Source organism: Microcaecilia unicolor, unplaced genomic scaffold (assembly GCF_901765095.1).
Source record: "Microcaecilia unicolor unplaced genomic scaffold, aMicUni1.1, whole genome shotgun sequence".
Classification (NCBI taxonomy): domain Eukaryota; kingdom Metazoa; phylum Chordata; class Amphibia; order Gymnophiona; family Siphonopidae; genus Microcaecilia; species Microcaecilia unicolor.
In genome coordinates this window covers 21,256-42,188 of record NW_021963924.1, presented here as the reverse complement: position 1 = coordinate 42,188, position 20,933 = coordinate 21,256, and the positions used below count along the sequence as shown (strand labels likewise).

The 20,933-nt window shown below is 44.8% G+C and overlaps 1 protein-coding gene across 1 annotated transcript in view; it reads right to left on the bottom strand.

Annotated features, from left to right (window-relative positions):
• Positions 1 to 9,202: 9,202 nt before the first annotated feature.
• The window catches only part of LOC115459784 (receptor-type tyrosine-protein phosphatase U-like), a gene marked incomplete at both ends in the record, with an annotated part of 31,963 nt that continues 20,232 nt past the window's right edge, over positions 9,203 to 20,933 (bottom strand). The window contains 3 exons of the mRNA XM_030189557.1: positions 9,203 to 9,360; positions 13,499 to 13,624; positions 17,595 to 17,729. Of these exons, the coding sequence (XP_030045417.1) occupies positions 9,203 to 9,360; positions 13,499 to 13,624; positions 17,595 to 17,729 (419 nt within the window). The remainder of the gene's footprint in view (positions 9,361 to 13,498; positions 13,625 to 17,594; positions 17,730 to 20,933) is intronic.

Below are 20,933 nucleotides of genomic sequence, written 5' to 3'. Positions count from 1 at the left end.
AGGGAGGATATGAGCCTGCTGAATCTGACATCATCGGGATAGCCGAGATGGCAGAATGGGACGAATAGGACAGACCGGGTTCCTACAAACTGGGCTCCCAGGAACCTATGGTCAAGTTAACTATAGGGAGCCGCTCAATTCCATTCATGATTGATACAGGAGCTGAACATTCTGTTGTGACGGAGCGATTAGCGCCTGTGTCTGGAAAAACTGTCCGAGTGGTGGGAGCCACGGGGGTGCAGAACCGGAGGCCCTTCCTGACGACCCGTAGATGCCAATTAGGCTCACACATAGTCACTCATGAATTCCTGTATATGCCAGACTGTCCAATCCCTTTGTTAGGTCGAGACCTGCTGTCCAAGCTTAGGGCCCAAATTTCCTTTGACTCTGATGGCCAGACTTCAGTCTCCTTTCGGCCCCCAACATCCAGCCCTAAGGGTATATTGAGTTTCTGCTGCCCCCTTGAAGAAGAATGGCGGCTGCATCAGTCACATGGCCAAGTTGACCTACCCCTGGCGGACAGCTTTCAGGTCAGTGGGGTATGGGCAGAAGATAATCCCCCAGGGTTGGCCCGAAATATTCCTCCTGTCCATGTAGACTTACTTCCAAATGCCCGGCCAATCCATCTTCGCCAATACCCAATTCCCAGAAAGGCTCTGGAAGGGATCCAAGCACACCTGAATCGTCTGTTATCCCATGGAATTATTCGTCCTTGTTAGTCTCCATGGAATACGCCACTGTTGCCAGTTCAGAAGCCAGGGACTGAGGACTACCGGCCAGTCCAAGACTTACGAGTGGTCAACAAATCCACTATTTCATTACACCCTGTAGTGCCTAATCCATATGTCCTGCTAGGATTGATACCTTCTGGAGCTACCCATTTCACGACACTAGACCTAAAAGATGCCTTCTTTTGTATTCGGGTGGCCCCCGCCAGTCAACTGCTTTTTGCCTTTCAATGGGAAAACCCAGTAACAGGAAGGAAGCTTCAGTATACATGGACCCGCCTGCCACAGGGGTTCAAGAATTCCCCCACTATTTTTGGGACTGCCCTAGGACAAGACCTTAAGACTTTTAAATCTGAGCCTTCCAGGCGAGTTTTACTCCAGTATGTAGATGACCTCCTGATTGCAGCAGTGACTCAGGAAGAGTGTTTTGAGGCTACCAGAGAATTGCTGGAGCTACTCTTGGATGCAGGCTATAAGGTCTCACGCTCAAAGGCCCAACTTTGTCAGGCAGAAGTGAAGTATCTGGGCTTCTGTATTTCCCAGGGAAGTCGGAGACTGGATGTCAGTAGGAAGCAAGCAGTTGCTGCAATTCCCCAACCCAAGTCTAGAAGGGAAGTTAGGGAATTTCTGGGAGCAGCCGGATTCTGCAGAATTTGGATTCCAAATTTTGCACTGATGGCGAAACCCCTTTATCAGGCCACAAAGGGGGGTGAAAAGGAACCATTTGAATGGGGACCTACTGCTCAACAATCCTTCATTGCCATAAAGAAAGCCCTACTCCAAGCCCCTGCGTTAGGCCTTCCTGATGTGGAGAAACCTTTCTCACTGTTGCTCTGGGTGTGCTGACCCAGATGATGGGATCCTGGCAGAGGCCTGTTGCATACCTGTCTAAACAGCTGGATGGAGTGGCTAAAGGATGGCCAGCCTGCATGAGGGCCATTGCAGCAACAGCCTTACTGGTCCAGGAAGCTGATAAGCTGACCTTGGGGCAAGAATTGGTTGTTAAAGTCCCCCACGCAGTTCTTACCCTCATGGAGTATAAGGGCAACCACTGGTTTACAAATAACCGCATGGTTAAGTACCAAGCTAGCTTGTGTGAGAATCCACGGATACACCTGGAAACAGTGGCTACATTCAATCCCGCCACTCTTTTGCCAGCATCTGAGGGACCACCGGATCATGACTGTATCCAAACCATGGATGAAGTGTACTCCAGTCGACCAGATCTTAAAGATGTTCCGTGGAGGGACCCAGATGTAATTTATTTCACAGATGGAAGCAGTTATGTGGAGAACTCCAAGCGATTGGCAGGCTATGCTGTGGTGACAGAGGACAAGGTGATAGAAGCAAGAGCCCTGCCCCAAGGAACTTCAGCCCAGAAAGCAGAACTTGTGGCCCTCATACGAGCTCTGGAGTTAGCAGCAGGACTGGTGACCAACATTTATACTGATTCCAAGTATGCCTTCACAACTTTACACGCTCATGGAGCTTTGTATAAGGAAAAGGGACTCATAAATGCTGCAGGCCAACCTGTTAAGTATGGACCTGAAATACTTCAGCTGCTAGAGGCTGTGTGGGCCCCTAAGAAGGTAGCTGTTATTCATTGCAGGGGACACCAAAGGGTAGATACTCCAGTGGCCCGAGGGAACCGCCATGCTGATCGGGTGGCCAAGGAAGCTGCTCGAGGACCCCCAGCAAGTACTGTGACTCCCCTGTTCCAAATTCGATTGCAAGAATGGACGCCTATGTATACCCAAATGGAAGAGAAATGGGCTCAAGAGGAAGGTGCAGTAAGGAGACCTGATGGCTGGTTACATCTTCCTGATACCAGAGTTCTGGTGCCACGCCACCTAGCTTGGCCTGTAGTGTCTCAAGCTCATGACCTATCACACTTAGGGAAAACAGCACTAGCCCGCCTACTCAGTCGAGTAGTGGTGCTGGAAGGATTGGATAGTCTGGTTGCCACTGCCTCAGCCCGATGTACTCTCTGTGCCCAGAATAATGCTCGTCAGGGACCCCGTATTCCACCAGGAGTTCAGTCTAGAGGACTAACACCCTTTGAGTCCCTAGTTATAGACTTCACAGAAATGCCCAGGAGCGGTAGGCTCCGATACCTCTTGGTCATGGTCTGTACCTTTTCTGGGTGGGTGGAAGCATATCCTACAGTCACTGAGAAAGCCACAGAAGTAGCTCGAGCCCTCCTTAGGGATGTCATCCCCAGGTATGGATTGCCCCTTGCCATAGGTTCAGATAATGGTCCCGCCTTTGTTGAAGCTACACTTCAGGCCCTGTCCCGCGCATTGCGCATTACCTGGAAATTGCATTGTGCTTATCGTCCCCAGAGTTCAGGGCAGGTTGAGCGGGCAAACAGAACCTTGAAAAATAGCCTAGCAAAGATTTGTCAGGAAACCCAACTGAAATGGCCACAGGCACTGCCACTAGCCCTCTTCTGCCTCCGATGCACTCCAACTAAAGGAACAGCCCTCTCTCCCTTTGAAATTGTGTATGGGAAGCCCCCAGCCATTTTGCAGGGAATTAAGGGAGACATAGGGATTTTAGGGTCTGCCCAGGTGCAGGAGCAGGTAGCCCTCTTGGGCAGGATAATTTCTGAGCTTCAGTCTTATGTGAGAGAAATAAACCCTGTCCCCTTCCAGGCTCAGGTACATTCCTTCCTGCCAGGGGATAGAGTTTGGGTGAAAGACTGGAGGCTCCAGCCTTTGGGGCCCCGATGGAAAGGACCTTTTACTGTTTTGCTTTCTACCCCTACAGCTGTGAAGGTCGCAGGGATAACTCCATGGGTCCATTGGTCTCGAATTAAGTCTGCTGATCAGACTGAGCCCAGCACGGATCAGACGGAGCCTAGACAGTGGAGAGCAGAAAGAGATCCTGCGGAGCCACTGAAGTTGCGCTTGACCCGAACCAAAGAATCTACTAGCTGAAAAGAAGGGTCAACTGCATACTGCAGGAGCTGCTGAACTTCGGCTTCACACTGAGACTCTTTCTTGCCCAGATTCTGGCTTTCTTGGAATTTGAGAGCTTGATCCTTGTCAGTTGAGGGTCTATCCCAACTGGTATAAGAACTCAAAGACTGAGAACATTATATTAGAGTAATCTGTGATTAGCACAGACTGTTGAAATATTATTGCTTAATTAGTTTGCTGTATTTGTTTTAGATTAGGAAGAAAGAAAATGTTAGTAGTTTGGATGCTTTTGTTGTTTTCTACTCCTTGCCTCCTTGTTCCTAAAACCCCAACTCGCTCCAACCTTTGGTTACACTCTGTCCAGGAACTAATTAGCCAGGCAAAGATTACTTCCCCTTGTATTGTGTGTTCCCGATTTTCTCCTTATACTACAGATGTCCCAGCTGTTCCTGTCCCTGTGCAGCTCCCAGCTCTTATACCTCCCTACTTTTCGAGTTCAGGTCCTTGGAGCCAGGATTATACTTGGTGGTCCTTTTATAATGCTACTTCCCCCTCTGACTCTTCTCTAAGGCCGGTTTTTACGTCTCCCTATCCAGCTTCTGGAGTGTTTTGTTTAACAAGAGACATCTCAACTGTTCTTCCCATTCCCTGTAACTATACTAATGTTCTCCCAGAGAAGGAGGAACCTGTGTGGGTAGTTTCTCCAGGTACTCCTATGTGCCCTACTACCATACCTGCAGATTATGACCAAGGTGATTATCTGGCTCCTAACTATACTACTGAGAAGACTATAGTGTCCCATCCTATTTTCTACTTTCATAAGTCCCCGGGGTATGAAGGGGTTGCATCATATGAGCGGTCTGTTACAATTGGGGATTGGCACCTATGGTGTACAAAGTCTCCATTTCTTCTTCGTTCCCCCTGGGATAGGGGCTCGCATTATGGGCATCCTAATCTCCATCCTGTGCCTACATTTATTGGGAACTTTCGTCGCCCTCTCCTTGGTCATTACTGGCTCTGTGATAATGTCCTCCACATGATTCTTCCCCCCACATATGATTTTTGTGTATTGGTAACCTTGAATTATTTTCCTAAAGTTATTCCTCTTCTCAAACCACCATCCCCGCACCGCTCTAAGCGAGAGGCCTTGTCCTTACCCTCCTCCGTTGCCACAGAGGATGAGGCGATTGAATTAGCCCTCCAGTATATCAATTCTACTTATCCTCTGACTAAAAAGAGACTTGTAGCCCTTTCTGCTACGGCCTGGATTCCAATTGGGGGCCCGGTAGCGGGTATTACTGAACTAGGTATGGCCACCCGGAGACTTCAATCCCTACTTCATGTTCTAGTTCATGAGCTGAACGTGGTAGTCAATGCATTGCAGGATCAAATTAATGAATTAAGTATAGTTTCTCGGTATAACCGTATGGGCCTTGACTATCTCTTTGCAGCCCAGGGTGGCCTCTGCACAGTGCTAAATTCTTCAGAGTGCTGTACCATTGTCATAAATAGGACGCATGTAGTTAGGAATGCCATGGATAAAGTCCTACAGTTGGCCAGCCTTAATGTGGAGGATTACCGAGGAGGATTAGACCTTACCTCCTGGTGGTGGTCATTGACCTCCTGGATACGTCCCTTGTTCATTTCCCTAATAGTCTTAGTTCTAGCAGGGTTGTTGTTTTGTTTCCTGGCCTCATGTGCTTCGGCAGTATGCCGTCGGACCTTAACAAGTAGGGTAATGGTGGTTCATAAGTCTATTCCTAGTTAGGACCACTATAATCTCCAGAGTTTGAGTAGTGAGACTTATCTCTGCATAAGCTGATTTTAGTCTCAAAGGGGGGAATGAGGTAGTGGACAAAGAAATGATATTAAAAGTCTGGTGTTTAAAAAGTTCAATTTTTTACCTTGCAACTAAAGTGAAGGAATGCCAGATGGTTCAGATTATTTTCAATGTCTAGCTTGGCCGAGCAAAAGGTTAGAAAGGTCAGTGAGAAATGAAACTCTGTCCCTTGTGATTGATGGATTGCTAAATGCTGGCACAGCTGTAAACTATTATGAATGAACAAAGGAATGAGCCAGACATACAGTATGACATATTGTAGTTTAAGGAATAGGCTGAAATACTATTTAGAAGTTCTTGATATGTAGATTTTGTTATAAGGAGATAGCTTAGATATAGATATAGAGACCATTATAAGTATGTAGAATATGTCTTATAAGGATGCTTACTTTAGAATATGCTGTATTCTGTGTAAATTAATAATTCTGTGTGGAATGTCTGTTCAACTCTCTGTCTGACGTTCTGAGTAGGGCTGCAGTGAAAAGATCAACATATGGTTTGACTTAGCCATAGTTCTGGCTGGTTCGATGTATGGAGCTGATAGGTGAAAAGAGGTCAGGACTAGTCAGCTCTCTTCTCCTTGATTAATTATAGGTAAAATGTAGGAATGGATCTTGAAAGAAATAACAAACTATAGCTGTATGCTATTAAGTAAGATTGGCCCTTGACCCCTTTAATGAATACCAGAGTTTAGTTAGCAGTTAGTACTAGGAATATGAGAATAATAAATGTAAGAATATCCATTATCCTCTAAGTGAACCCAGGTTAAGCTATAGATGAGAAATCAATCATAATAAGAACATGTAAGAGATGGGAGCCACAATGTCTGGTTTGAGAGGCCCCAGGTCACAGGTCAGTTTAGGATGTCTGGAACCTATGTAACTGATATTTGTATAAAGCTGATTGGTTGAGGCAAGGTAATCAATCTATTCCTTAACCAATTGGAGAGTAAGGGGGCTAGGCTAGGCTAGATAGAACTGTATTTAAGTGGGAGAAGAAGCAGTTTACGTCAGAAGGAGCTCAGAAGAAAAAGAAGGACAGAAGGAGAAGACAGAAGAAGGAGAAGACAGCATAAGAAGAGAAGCAGCTGAGACAGAAGCCACAAAGACACAGAGAGCTGAGAAAGAGAAGAAGAGACTTAATGCTGATGTTCTACTTTGTTTGCTGGCAAATAAAGAAGATTTCTCTCTCATTCTGGTGTGCTGTCTGACTCCTGAAGTATCATAAATTCATGCATCCATTCCTGCAACAAAAACATCTTCTGAAAAGAAGAAAATCCTAACTTTGGCTACCATGTAATATTACACTTGACTGCCTTGTCTCGTGGGGGGTGGGGGTGGGGGTCTTCAATTCAGGGAAATCATAGGCTGATGTATTAAATGAATCCAAGGTGGAGATACGGCAGAGGTTATTTTCCCCTATTTGCAGGCTCAATGTGGCTTACATAGTACCGTGATGGCGAACGCCAATTCCGGTGTCAGAAATAGAGTAGTAATTGCGTTAAATTTCATGAGTAACAGGGTGTCGTTAGGTAGTTGAGGAGGGAGCATTAAGTGTTCTGTTCTGGTACAAGTTTCGTTGTGTCGCAGATAACAGATAGCTGAAATGTATCATCTGAAAACTGTTTAGAAGGTTGTAGCATAAGTGATAGATTGATGTACAAAGGGGACCAATACTGTGTGCACTGTGTGAGGGTTTACCGAGAAGACGGTCTCAGGGAAAGCGAGAGCAACCCCGGAGGGAGATAGGGAGGCCTTCACAAACCTCTTGTTGAGGAGGAGCACGCCCTCCGGTGGCCAAGAGACTGTTTAGAATAAGGAATAAGCCCAGGGACCACCATTCCCACAATGCGCCTGACCCAATACAGGACTCACAGGAAGTGAAGGGGGAGGGGCAGGATTGGGAGATGGTTTCTAATCAGGGAGATGAGGAGCAGCTGGGGGAGCTCTGGGAGGAGGAAGAAGAGATGGAATGGGATAAAAAGGAGGATATGGAGGTGGCTGCATGTGCACAGACTGCTGGTGCTAAGGTGAGAGGTTTCTGGGCTGCTCCGCTGCTGTACTTCCTCAACTGTCTAGAATTGGTAAGACAGGATTGATGCAGCTGGGAAGGAACCTGTGGCAGCAAGTAATTCAGAAGGTTCAGCTTGGGGGAAGAGTATAAAAGGCTGTGTGATGTGGAGGAGTGGCCTAGTGGTTAGGGTGGTGGACTTTGGTCCTGAGGAACTGAGTTCGATGATTCCCACTTCAGGCACAGGCAGCTCCTTGTGACTCTGGGCAAGTCACTTAACCCTCCATTGCCCCATGTAAGCCGCATTGAGCCTGCCATGAGTGGGAAAAATGCGGGGTACAAATGTTACAAAAATAAAATAGATACTATTGGAGATTCTACATGGAATGTTGCTATTCCACATTCCATGTAGAAGCCTGCGCGGCCACATTGGTGATCTGCAAGGGCCGACTTCTACATGGAATGTTGCTAGTGGAATAGCAACATTCCATGTAGAATCTCAAATAGTAGCAACAGTGGAGGAGTGACCTAGTGGTTAGGGTGGTGGACTTTGGTCCTGAGGAACTGAGTTCGATTCCCACTTCAGGCACAGGCAGCTCCTTGTGACTCTGGGCAAGTCACTTAACCCTCCATTGCCCCATGTAAGCCGCATTGAGCCTGCCATGAGTGGGAAAAACGTGGGGTACAACTGTAACAAAAAAAAAAATTGATACTATTGGACATTCTACATGGAATGTTGCTAGTGGAATAGCAACATTCCATGTAGAATCTCCAATAGTAGCAACAGAATCTCAATAGTAGCAACATTCCATGTAGAAGGCTGCGCAGGCTTCTGTTTCTGTGAGTCTGAGAGTCTGATGTCCTGCGCGTATGTGCAAGACGTCAGACTCACAGAAGCAGAAGCCTGCGCGGCCACATTGGTGATCTGCAAGGGCCGACTTCTACATGGAATGTTGCTAGTGGAATAGCAACATTCCATGTAGAATCTCAAATAGTAGCAACAGTGGAGGAGTGGCCTAGTGGTTAGGGTGGTGGACTTTGGTCCTGGGGTACTGAGGAACTGAGTTTGATTCCCACTTCAGACACAGGCAGCTCCTTGTGACTCTGGGCAAGTCACTTAACCCTCCATTGCCCAATGTAAGCCGCATTGAGCCTGCCATGAGTGGGAAAGCGCAGGGTACAAATGTAACTAAAATAAATATAAATGTAAGGAACTGGTGATTAACAAGGTAATCAGTGACTAACTGAGGAAGGAAAGGTGGTGTTCAAGAGCACCGAACTATGATCAGCCAGTTAGGGGATGAACCCCTGTTTGACATTGTGAATGTGAACAAAGGTCAAAGAGACTAAGATGAGACAATATAATGTGCTGCTGAAGTGATTACAGCTGAACTGATGTAAATAAAAGAAAATCCTTTATTGTAAGACGGTTGGAGTGTCTGTCCGCTTGTTGGGAAGTACCTACTAAGGGCACAGTGACTGGAGGTAGCTGTGGTTGTGGAGAGCTGAGGAGTGGAGTGGGCCACTGTAAGAGGGCCAGAAGCCCGCGTTGAAGCATACCGGCTAAGCAGGGTCAGCCTGGACCAAAGACTGGAAGGGAGACCTGCTGACAACTGTTACACTTTTTGTAAAAGGAGAGTATTTTGATAAGACTTGTAAAGCAAGCTTGTATTCTCTTATTTGCTGAATCTATCGCCACTCACCGGCATGTGATGAGAATATGGCCGACCTGGCCATGCTGTTGCCATCTCTCCACCTCTCCTAGTATGCTGATAAGAGCTGCAGGGCTCTCTGGAAGACCTTTGCTCATTGGCCAGTTGTTCAATTCCCATAATTTTACCTCTAGTTTTGAACCTGTGGACTAATAAAAGCAGAGAACCTATAAATATGAAGGTGCAAATGATATCTATATGTGCATACAACTTCCCGTGTAACTGCATTCAGGTATTTATGTATCTAGTACGTTTATATAGCCCAATAATCTACGGATACTCTTTTTACAGATGCAAGGCAGTGGGTTTCCTTACGGGCTAAGATCGTCACTTGGAGCTTGGTTAGAAATACACTTTTAATTTAAACTGACCTCTTAAACCCTCTTACATTGACTCTTCCATCCACTTTCCCCGTTCGCCTCTTCCCAAAGTCTGTTCAGCAGGCACGCTGCTCTTATTTGGGCCTTTCTCCTCCGTGCCTGGAGTAACCTTCCTGAACATGTGCATGCTGTTCCCTTTCTTACTGGATTCAAGTCCAGCTTGAGTAGAGGAGTGTGGTAGCCGTGTTAGTCCACTCTTAAGGTTATCAATAGAAATCAAACAAAATAAAACATGGAAAAGAAAATCAGATGATACCTTTTTTTATTGGACATAACTTAATACATTTCTTGATTAGCTTTCGAAGGTTGCCCTTCTTCGTCAGATCGGAAATAAGCAAATGTGCTAGCTGACAGTGTATATAAGTGAAAACATTCAAGCATTACTATGACAGTCTGACAGGGTGGGAGGATGGGGGTGGGTCGGAGGTATGCATGGGGACATCAAAGCATATCATTGATATTCTAACAGGATGGGTGTGGATAGGTGAGGGGTGGGGTGATCAACAGAGACATACAGCTTTATGGTTTATAATGGGCTAGGAACCCCAGATCCTTGTTAAGTCCTTTCTGTTGGGTGTTAAATATTCAATCATTCTGACTTCAAAGGTCTTAACACCCAACAGAAAGGACTTAACAAGGATCTGGGGTTCCTAGCCCATTATAAACCATAAAGCTGTATGTCTCTGTTGATCACCCCACCCCTCACCTATCCACACCCATCCTGTTAGAATATCAATGATATGCTTTGATGTCCCCATGCATACCTCCGACCCACCCCCATTCTCTCACCCTGTCAGACTGTCATAGTAATGCTTGAATGTTTTCACTTATATACACTGTCAGCTAGCACATTTGCTTATTTCCGATCTGACGAAGAAGGGCAACCTTCGAAAGCTAATCAAGAAATGTATTAAGTTATGTCCAATAAAAAAGGTAGCATCTTATTTTCTTTTCCATGTTTTATTTTGTTTGATTTCTATTGATAAGTCCAGCTTGAAAATTCTCCTCTTTCAGGCTGTTTTTAAAACTCGAGTCTTAATTCTCCTAAGCATTTTCTAGGCAGCAGAGATCCTAGAACCTCTTATGAAAGTCTTTGATAAAGAGTGCCTACTCTCCTTGCAAGATCCAAGACAGCGACACAAAAAGCAGAACAGACGAAGAAATCTATATGAAGATGACATAGGCCGTGTTTCGCCCACACATGGGCTGCCTCAGAGGCAAATAATATTGAGAACTGGATTTCTCTTCACATATGCGTTGTGACTCATATGACAAGGAATCCACATGATGGTTTCGTGAATCCTCCAGTGTCATTGCTAAAACAGCTGTTCTGCTTTTTTGTGTCATCGTACTCTTTCCTTGCAATCTAGCTAAAAGCGCACTTGATGTGGAAAACTGTGTACGCTTTTAACTGGGCTGAGAACAATTGTCAGACGGACAATCTAGGTGCATTATTTTTAATGAGACAGCATTCTAGCGGGCCAACTGATTCTTTTGCCGGCTTCTTGCTTCTGCTATACTTAAAAAAGTTTTTACTATTTGCCTCCAACGCAATCTTTTTTTCAAAGTCCCTCTTTGCCTTCCTTATCAGCGTTTTGGATTTGTAATCTTTTGCCTGCTTTTTATTTAAAGACATCTGGTCCACTATGGTCTCTATTGCAACCTCGCTATAGGGATACCCTATCTTTCCTGTTTTGGTGACATCTTTGAAAGATACCTTGCTCCGAACCATGTGCTTTTGAATGACTGTCAACCTTCCCCCAGTTTTTAGTTTAAAAGCTGCTCTATCTCCTTGTTAAATGCCAATGCCAGCAGCCTAGTCCCACCCTGGTTAAGGTAGAGCCCATCATTCCAGAATAGGCTCCCCCTTCCTCAGAATGTTGCCCAGTTCCTTACAAATCTAAAACCCTCCTCCCTGAACCATCGCCTCATCCACGCATTGAGACTCTGGAGCTCTGCCTGTCTCTTGGGCCCTGAATGTAGAATGGGGAGAACTTCTGAAAATGCTACCCCAGAGGTTCTGGATTTGAGCTTTCTACCTAAGAGTCTAAATTTGGCTTCCAGAACCTCTGTCCCACATTTTCCTACCTCATTTGTACCCATGTGTACCATGACAGCAGGCTCCTCCCCAGCACTATCTAAAATCCTATCTAGGTGACTAGGAGGGTGGTAAGGTGAACAAGGTTGGGTCCTGGACCCAGGATAAACCAGAACCACACAGGTTTAAGGTGGATTACTGCAATTCCTTATATGCGGGATGCGAAGCTCAAACCATTAAGAAACTCCAGACTGCCCAGAACACCGCAGCCAGGCTGATATTCGGAAAGGCGAAATACTATAGTGCTAAACCCCTTAGAGAAAAATTACACTGGCTTCCACTAAAGGACCGAGTTACATTCAAAATATGCACCTTAGTTCACAAAATTATTTATGGAGATGCCCCAGACCTTATAGATCTACCAGAGAGAAACAACAAAAGTTCATCACGTACTTTCTTAAACCTCCATTATCCCAATTGCAGAGGACTTAAATACAAATCAATACATACATCTAGCTTTTCATACATCTGTACACTACGATGGAATGAATTACCAACCACTATAAGAAAAGTACGCGACCTGATGACCTTCCGGAAACTACTGAAGACTTGTTCAAAAAAGCGTACAAAATGGATCCCTCATAACGATCTGACTCCTAAACTACACCAGACACAATTTTATACTGGAACTCTTTTATTTTGCCTGTTTTATTTACACCCTAATTACTGATAATCACACCCTGTCCTGATATCATTATGTTATGTTGTTATCCACTTACCCACTTCTTAATCAACATAATTTTCGTATGAACCTTAATAGCAATAATTCTGAAATTCCTCTCCGTTAATATGATTGCCATAATATTCCTATACACCTTATCTCTTATATATACTCTGATTCTCTATTCCATCAATGTGATTGTAGTTGTATTATATTGTAAGCCACATTCAGCCTGCAAATAGGTGGGAAAATGTGGGATATAAATGCAGCAAAATAAATAAATAAAATAATATTTTATTGTAGGTGTCAGGTAGGGGTCCTATTCAATTCACATGTGGGGAAGAAAAGTGAACACAAAAACTAGTCCTTTCAAACATGAATGTCCTTCCGTAGCTGCTCCTGCAGGGCCACAGCATGCCAGGCACCCCAGAGTTACCAGTACAACCATTAGCAGTTCAGTGAGGCCAGGCTGGGTCAAAGATGCAAAATTGCAAGGCTCCAAGTCAAACTTGGTCAACCTGACTGTAGCAGTTCATACATAGGCAGTGGAGGCATATGAACTGGAACGTTGCTGTTTCCCCCTGGGCTTCCTTAACCTAGCTGTCTGTGTCCTGGGCTTTTATACTTCTTGGACCATTCCATCCTGGCTCCTCCCCTCCCATGTCACTTCCCCCTTGGGCGGGACTAAGTGTTTTAAGGTGGATCTGACACTGTGAAGGAGTATCCTTGAGGGGACGTGGCAGCCTCCTATAGACTCCATCACTAGGAGGAACTTAAAACTAACTGATAACAGGTTTATATTTAATATAGCTGGCTTGCTATGGGGAATAAGATTTACATTTTAACATTGGAAAACTGTAAATGAATAGTAACCTGTATTTGTTGTTCAATGTAATATTTAATTGTGTAGAAATATTACATGGGCGATTTTAAAATGTTAATTATGATTTTGAAAATGATTGTAATCCACCTTGAATCCGTCTGAGATAGCATAATATAAAATCCAATCGAAATTAAATTAAATTAAATCTTCAGACATTAAGATCAGATTTGGGTCATTTGAACTTCCCGAGTTAAGAGGATGCTAACATGGATATTAACAGAAGTCCCTCAACTATGTGACTTTCCAGAAACACTGGTTGACTTACCTCCTTACTATTGGTCAAACTTAGTGTTGTCTTGGTAAATCCGGCTCCTGGCTTTTGTGCCATTACTTTCACTTGGAAATGTCCATGCTTAGCTTCACCACGTGCTGGCCAAAACTTGGGGTATGACTAAGGATGAAACATAAACACATAGATAGATCACTAATATCTGGAGTATGACAGAAAAAAACCCTATAACTGAGAAAGGGAATTTAGATAATTATAAGCAGATTCTTCCTCCACCTCCTGGCTTCCTGCTCAGTTGAAACTGGTCTCTACAGTGCTATGGAACATTTGTTTCCATTTACCCAAGGTTTATTCCCTTGATTTTTAACCCTAGCTCATTTAGAGCCAGTCCTCAGCCAGAGGCCACAGAGTGTGGCTCCCTCTGTAAACTAGTACACATGCATGGAGGGTATCACTATTAAATGATCGCTGAGACTCTGGTCTACTCAACACTACTTTTCCAACATTTCCAGTGGCTGGGAAATGTATTTCTGGAATGGCAAAGGATTCTAAATTTGAGACCATACATTGGAACAGGAAAGAGAAAGGAAGAAAATCCTGCCCTTTTTTTTAATTGTTGCCAGAGAACGTAGTAAAAGCAGTTAGCTTAGCAGGCTTTAAAAAAGGTTTGGCTGGCTAGACTTGGAGAAAATGCACTGCTTATTTCTAGAATAAGCAGCATAAAATGTATTGTACTGTTTTGGGATCTTCCCAGGTACTTGTGACCTGGATTGGCCATTGTTGGAAACAGGATGCTGGGCTTGATGGACCTTCAGTCTGTCCCAGTATGGAAATACTTATGTACTTAAAGGGAGCAACAACTGGTAGCATAGGTGAAGCTAATAAAGATCTTATTTAATTATCCTGTGAGAGTTTGCAGTGATAACAGGTTAAGTCTTCAAAGGTTGCAGGAGTCAGATCTAAGGAGAAACCCCCAGCTCGGTATAGGATTGTAGGATGAAGCCAATTAGGAAGGGGATGCAGAAAGGCAATTAAAAAAAGTAGAAGAGAAAATGTAGCAGCTCTGGGAGTGTATATATAAGGAGATCTCACACAGGTAACTATCCAGGAAAAATCTTAATTGGTACCAATATGGACCCGACACGGGACCCTGTTTCGGCAGGACAAATTTTTCTGTTTGGATTACTATGGCATCAGTGGTGATTTCGTCACTTTTAGCGCCGTTCTCAGCTTTGCTATTTTCCATGACATGTGGTGAGCTGTGTTTGTCCATATTCATATATGTTGTTCGCACCAGGATTATATGCCTGTACCAATATCTAACACCTGCAAGTGTTCTCAATATGAGATTGAAGGGGGGCAGACTCAAGAAAAATGTCAGGAAGTATTTTTTCACGGAGAGAGTAGTGGATGCTTAGAATGCCCTCCCGCAGGAGGTGGTGGAAATGAAAACGGTAACGGAATTCAAACATGCGTGAGATAAGCATAAAGGAATCCTTTGCCGAAGGAATGGATCCTCAGGAGCTTAGTCAAGATCGGGAGGCGGGGCTGGTGGTTGGGAGGCGGGGATAGTGCTGGACAGACTTGTACGGTCTGTGCCAGAGCCGGTGGTTGGGAGGCAGGGCTGGTGGTGGGGAGGTGAGGATAGTGCTGGGCAGACTTATACGGTCTGTGCCTGTGCCAGAGCCGGTGGTTGGGAGGCAGGGATAGTGCTGGGCAGACTTATACGGTCTGTGCCTGTGCCAGAGCCGGTGGTTGGGAGGTGGGGCTGGTGGTTGGGATGCGGGGATAGTGCGGGGCAGACTTATACGGTCTGTGCCCTGAAGAGCACAGGTACAAATCAAAGTAGGGTATACACAAAAAGCAGCAAATATGAGTTATCTTGTTGGGCAGACTGGATGGACCGTGCAGGTCTTTTTCTGCCGTCATCTACTATGTTACAATACGCCTAAGGCAGTTCGTCCCGCCGAAACACAGTCCCGTGTCGGGTCCATACTGGTGCCAATAAAGGTTTTTCCTGGACAGTTACCCGTGTGGAACACTCCCAGAGTCGCTACTTCTGTTGTTTGCTCTATTACTTTTTTGGATTTTCGTAGAGGTATTCTCTTGCTGCTGTCTGCTTTGACCTGGAAGAAAGAGGCAGTGTATATACAGCGATTCTAATACCACTTGAAAATATCCTTAAGTGGGCAAAGATTTTAAAAAACGTCCACTTCAAAAGATGTCCAGTTCAAGGCATGTACACCTCCTGCTAATAACAGGTCCGAGGTGGTTTTGTATAATACTATGGGGTCCTTTTTTACTAAGGTGCGCTGAAAAATGGCCTGTGGTAGTGTAGGTGCGTGTTTTGGACGCACACAGAATCATTGTTCAGTGCACCTGCAAAAAAATGCCTTTTTTTAAATTTTTGCCGAACTTGGACATGCGGCAAAATGAAAATAGCCGTGCGTCCATTTTGGGTCTGAGACCTTACCACCAGCCATTGACCTAGCTGTGAAGTCTCGTGCAGTAACCGGGCGGTAATGACCTACAAGCGTCAAATGCCACTTGGCGTGCGTCCGATACGCACATCCAAAAATAACTTTGGCCTCACGTACTGGACGCGCACCAAAAATGAAATTACTGCAAGAGCCACACAGCAGCCGGGCGGTAAACTCCATTTTGGCGTGCGTTGGGCGTACATAGATGCTTACGCGGCTTAGTAAAAGGGTCCCTATATATTAGAGCTGACAGGCAGCCATCTTTGTGGATGGTCATCCCATCTGACTTTCATATTGCACAGCAACTTCCAAACAGGGCAAGAGAAAGGAATGGTATTTTTGTACTAGAATCAAATCACTGCACCCTAAATGTCTGCACAGTAAACCTTAAGGTCCCAAATCTGTATAACTTAGAGGAGAGGAGAGGTTGGGGGATGGGGAGAGAGGGCAGGATTCACACTGTGTTTTTTTGTTTTTGTTACATTTGTACTCCACGCTTTCCCACTCATGGCAGGCTCAATGCGGCAGGCAATGGAGGGTTAAGTGACTTGCCCAGAGTCACAAGGAGCTGCAGTGGGAATCCAACTCAGTTCCCCAGGATCAAAGTCCACTGCACTAACCACTAGGCTACTCCTCCACTCATTCCACCAATAAGAGCCAACCTCATCAGTGATGTCACAATGGCTTGATTGCCCGATACTTGGCTCACGTCTGATATTGTGATGTCATAAGGGAAAGGGGGAAAGGGAAATGGGACTTGATATACCGCCTTTCTGAGGTTTTTGCAACTACATTCAAAGCGGTTTTCATATATTCAGGTACTTATTTGTACCAGGGGCAATGGAGGGTTAAGTGACTTGCCCAGAGTCACAAGGAGCTGCAGTGGGAATAGAACTACTACTACTAACATTTATATAGCGCTACCAGCCACACGCAGCGCTGAACACTTGACATAGAGAGACAGTCCCTGCTCAAAGAGCTTACAATTTAAGTAAAGCAGACAGACAAGACAGAACTCCATCCCCCAGGATCAAAGTCCACTGCACTAAGCACTAGGCTACTCCTCCACTCATTCGACCAATAAGAGCCAACCTCATCAGTGATGTCACAATGGCTTGATTGCCCGATACTTGGCTCACTTCTGATATTGTGATGTCATAAGGGAAAGGGGGAAAGGGAAATGGGACTTGATATACTGCCTTTCTGAGGTTTTTGCAACTACATTCAAAGCAGTTTTCATATATTTAGGTACTTATTTTGTACCACGGGCAATGGAGGGTTAAGTGACTTGCCCAGAGTCACAAGGAGCTGCCTGTGCCGGGAATTGAACTCAGTTCCCCAGGACCAAAGTAGGCCACTCCTCCACAAAGTGCTGACATTCAGTGGTTGAGGGAAGACAGTTTTCAGATGGCCTGTTTACAGGGGTGGAATGCTTTAGACGTAATGAAGCACTAAAAGCAAATTCTTTGTAGCAGTGCTTCATTTCGTGAGGTTCAATGGAGGAGAAAAATCTGACAGAGAAGAGGAGCAGAGGAAGACTGTGTGAGGCTGTGAAGAAAAGCTAGATCAGTGGCCCTGTGCTGTGTGAGGGTCTATCGGTGCTGAGCTCAGGGGGAGTTAGAGAGAGAACGTCACAAGTCATCAGAGCTCACCTCATTCAGCTCCTGCATCTTGTTCATAAGAACTACAGCAGAGCAGTTATAATCATAAACCAGAGCCCAGAAATCAGGTACAGTTTCCTTCAGGGGTAACTGCGTGATGATGAATTTATCTTCTTCTGCATATGACTAAGAGAGAGAAGATTCATTTTAACAGCTTCAATACCACCTTGTTCTTCCTGTCTGCATTCTCATGTTTCTCCTCGCACCCTCTATCACACGTTATCACTACTTATGAGGGATATTAAGGAAGGCCCCTATCACAGTCCCTCCCCATCGCATTAACTCCTTTCTCTTAAAACTAACCGAAGATACAGAATACCTATCTCTCCCTTGTCTCTTCAGTGCTCAGGTTTTTAAAAAATATTTCCTGTCTCTTCTACTTCCTCCAAACAAAGCCTTGAACACTGGAGAGAGAGCGTGCAGGGCAGCAGTGAGGTGACTGGGTCAGTTTTGACAAAATAAGGTGTAAGGTGACAGGATAGATCCTTATTTATTTATTTAATGGGTTCCATACTTCACTATCCACAGTACTAGGTGGTTCACAAGAAGGGCATAATCGAATGGCGCCGGCCAAATAGATGGGCGGCCATCTATATGGCTGACGCCGTAAAGAGCTGTCCCCGACCGTATTATCGAAAAAGATGGCCGGCCATCTTTTGTTTTGATAATACGGTTGGGGCCGGACAAATGTCAGAGATGGCTGGGTATGAGATGGCCGGCATCGGTTTCCGGCGATAATGGAAACTGAAGTCGGCCATCTCAAACCCGGCCAAATCCAAGCCATTTGGTCGTGGGAGGAGCCAGCATTTGTAGTGCACTGGTCCCCCTCACATGCCAGGACACCAACCGGGCACCCTAGGGGGTACTGCAGTGGACTTCAAAAATTGCTCCCAGGTGCACAGCTCCCTTACCTTGGGTGCTGAGCCCCCCCAAATCCCTCCCCCCCAAACCCACTCTGCACAACTCTACACCACTACCATAGCCCTAATGGGTGAAAGGGGGCACCTACATGTGGGTACAGTGGGTTTTGGGGGGGGGGTGGAGGGGTCCCATTTACCACTACAAGTGTAACAGGTAGAGGGGGATGGGCCTGGGTCCACCTGCCTGAAGTGCACTGCACCCACTAAAAACTGCTCCAGGGACCTGCATACTACTGTCAGGTAGCTGGGTATGACATATCAGGCTGGCAAAAAAATGTTAAAATTTTTTTTGGGTGGGAGGGGGTTGGTGACCACTGGGGGAGCAAGGGGAGGTGATCCCCGATTCCCTCCGGTGGTCCTCTGGTCAATTGGGGCACTTATTTGAAGCTTGGTCCTAAAAATAAATGGACCAAGTGAAGCCGGCGAAATGCTCGTCAGAGCCGGCCATCTTTTTTCCATTATCGGCCGAAGCCGGCCATCTGGTAACCACACCCCCGTCCCTCCTTTTGTACCCTGCCGAAACGCCCCCTTGAAGTTTGGCCGGCTCTGCTACGGCAAGCAGTTGGCACCGGCCAAAATTGGCTTTCCATTATACCGATTTGGCCGGGTTCAGGAGATGGCCGGCCATCTCCCGATTTGTGTCGGAAGATGGCCGGCGATCTCTTTCAAAAATAAGCTGGAAAGTTACATTCATAATAACAAATTTTAAAATACCAAAAACAAAATAAAAACATCCACAAAACAAAATAAAACCATAGTTTATTATAACTCGCCAAACATTTGCTTTAAAAATATAGACACCAAAAATCTAAAAGACTTCTTGAAACAAATGTACCTTAATAGTTTATGAAACTGTAAGTTGTTCACTTTTTGCAAGCCTTCTGGAAGCGCATTCCATAATCTTACCCCTTCCACATAAAATATCTTTGATTTAGAATCATCAAGCCTAATCTGTTTGACAGAGGAGAAGCTTATCAGCAGAAAATAATGTCGTGAAGGAAAAATTATGTCTTCCCTAATAATTTTATTTCCTTTAGTCACAGCAGATGAATCCAGGAACTTATGGGTTATGACCATCTACCAGCAAGTGAAGATACAGGACAACCCTGAACTCTGTCATATAGGACTGGGTTTGCAGCCTGGTTAGTCAGTATCACTCGTACAAAAGCAGAAGAAATAGGATAAATACAGCTTTCTCCTTCCTCACAGACATTTGCTTATTTCCGATCTGACGAAGAAGGGCAACCTTCGAAAGCTAATCAAAAAATGTATTAAGTTATGTCCAATAAAAAAGGTATCATCTTATTTTCTTTTCCATGTTTTATTTTGTTTGATTTCTATTGATAACCTTTAAGAGTGGACTAACACGGCTACCACACCTCTCTATTTAACATGTAGAACCCCAAAGAGTAGCAACATTCCATGTAGAATCCCAAAGAGTAGCAACATTCCAAGTAGAATCTCAAAGACTAGCAAGATTCCATGTAGAAGAAGGGCAACCTTCGAAAGCTAATCAAGAAATGTATTAAGTTATGTCCAATAAAAAAAGTATCATCTTATTTTCTTTTCCATGTTTTATTTTGTTTGATTTCTATTGATAACCTTTAAGAGTGGACTAACACGGCTACCACACCTCTCTATTTAACATGTAGAACCCCAAAGAGTAGCAACATTCCATGTAGAATCCCAAAGAGTAGCAAGATTCCATGTAGAACCCCAAAGAGTAGCAACATTCCAAGTAGAATCTCAAAGACTAGCAAGATTCCATGTAGAAGAAGAGCAACCTTCGAAAGCTAATCAAGAAATGTATTAAGTTATGTCCAATAAAAAAGGTATCATCTTATTTTCTTTTCCATGTTTTATTTGGTTTGATTTCTATTGATAACCTTAAGAGTGGACTAACACGGTTACCACACTCCTCTACTTAAGATGGAAGATACCGCATACAGCCGCATGATAAAGCAAATGAACAAACTTTTGGAAAAAGACACAAAAGTGAACAGTCATCTTTACTTTCTGACATCCTTCCTCACAGGAATCAGGCATAACAAGACTGTGATATAAACATACTGAGAAAATTGGAAGTTGCAGCAACAAAGCTAAACTGAGACACAGACAAAAAACAGCATGAAACCACAGCATGAGAACAGGATCCTGGATTCATCTGCTGTGACTAAAGGAAAGAGAACTATAAGGTAAGACATAATTTTTCCTTCCTTGTCATCAGCAGCAGGTGAATTCAGGAACTTATGCAATGTAGCAAAGCAGTCCTCAAGTAGAGTGGGAAACAGAATCACCCACAGAGATCACCGATGCTCCGAAGGATGCTTCTGACCAAGCCACAATGTCTAAACAATAATACTTGGAAAACGTATGTAAGGAGGATCATGTAGCTGAACTGCAAATTTCC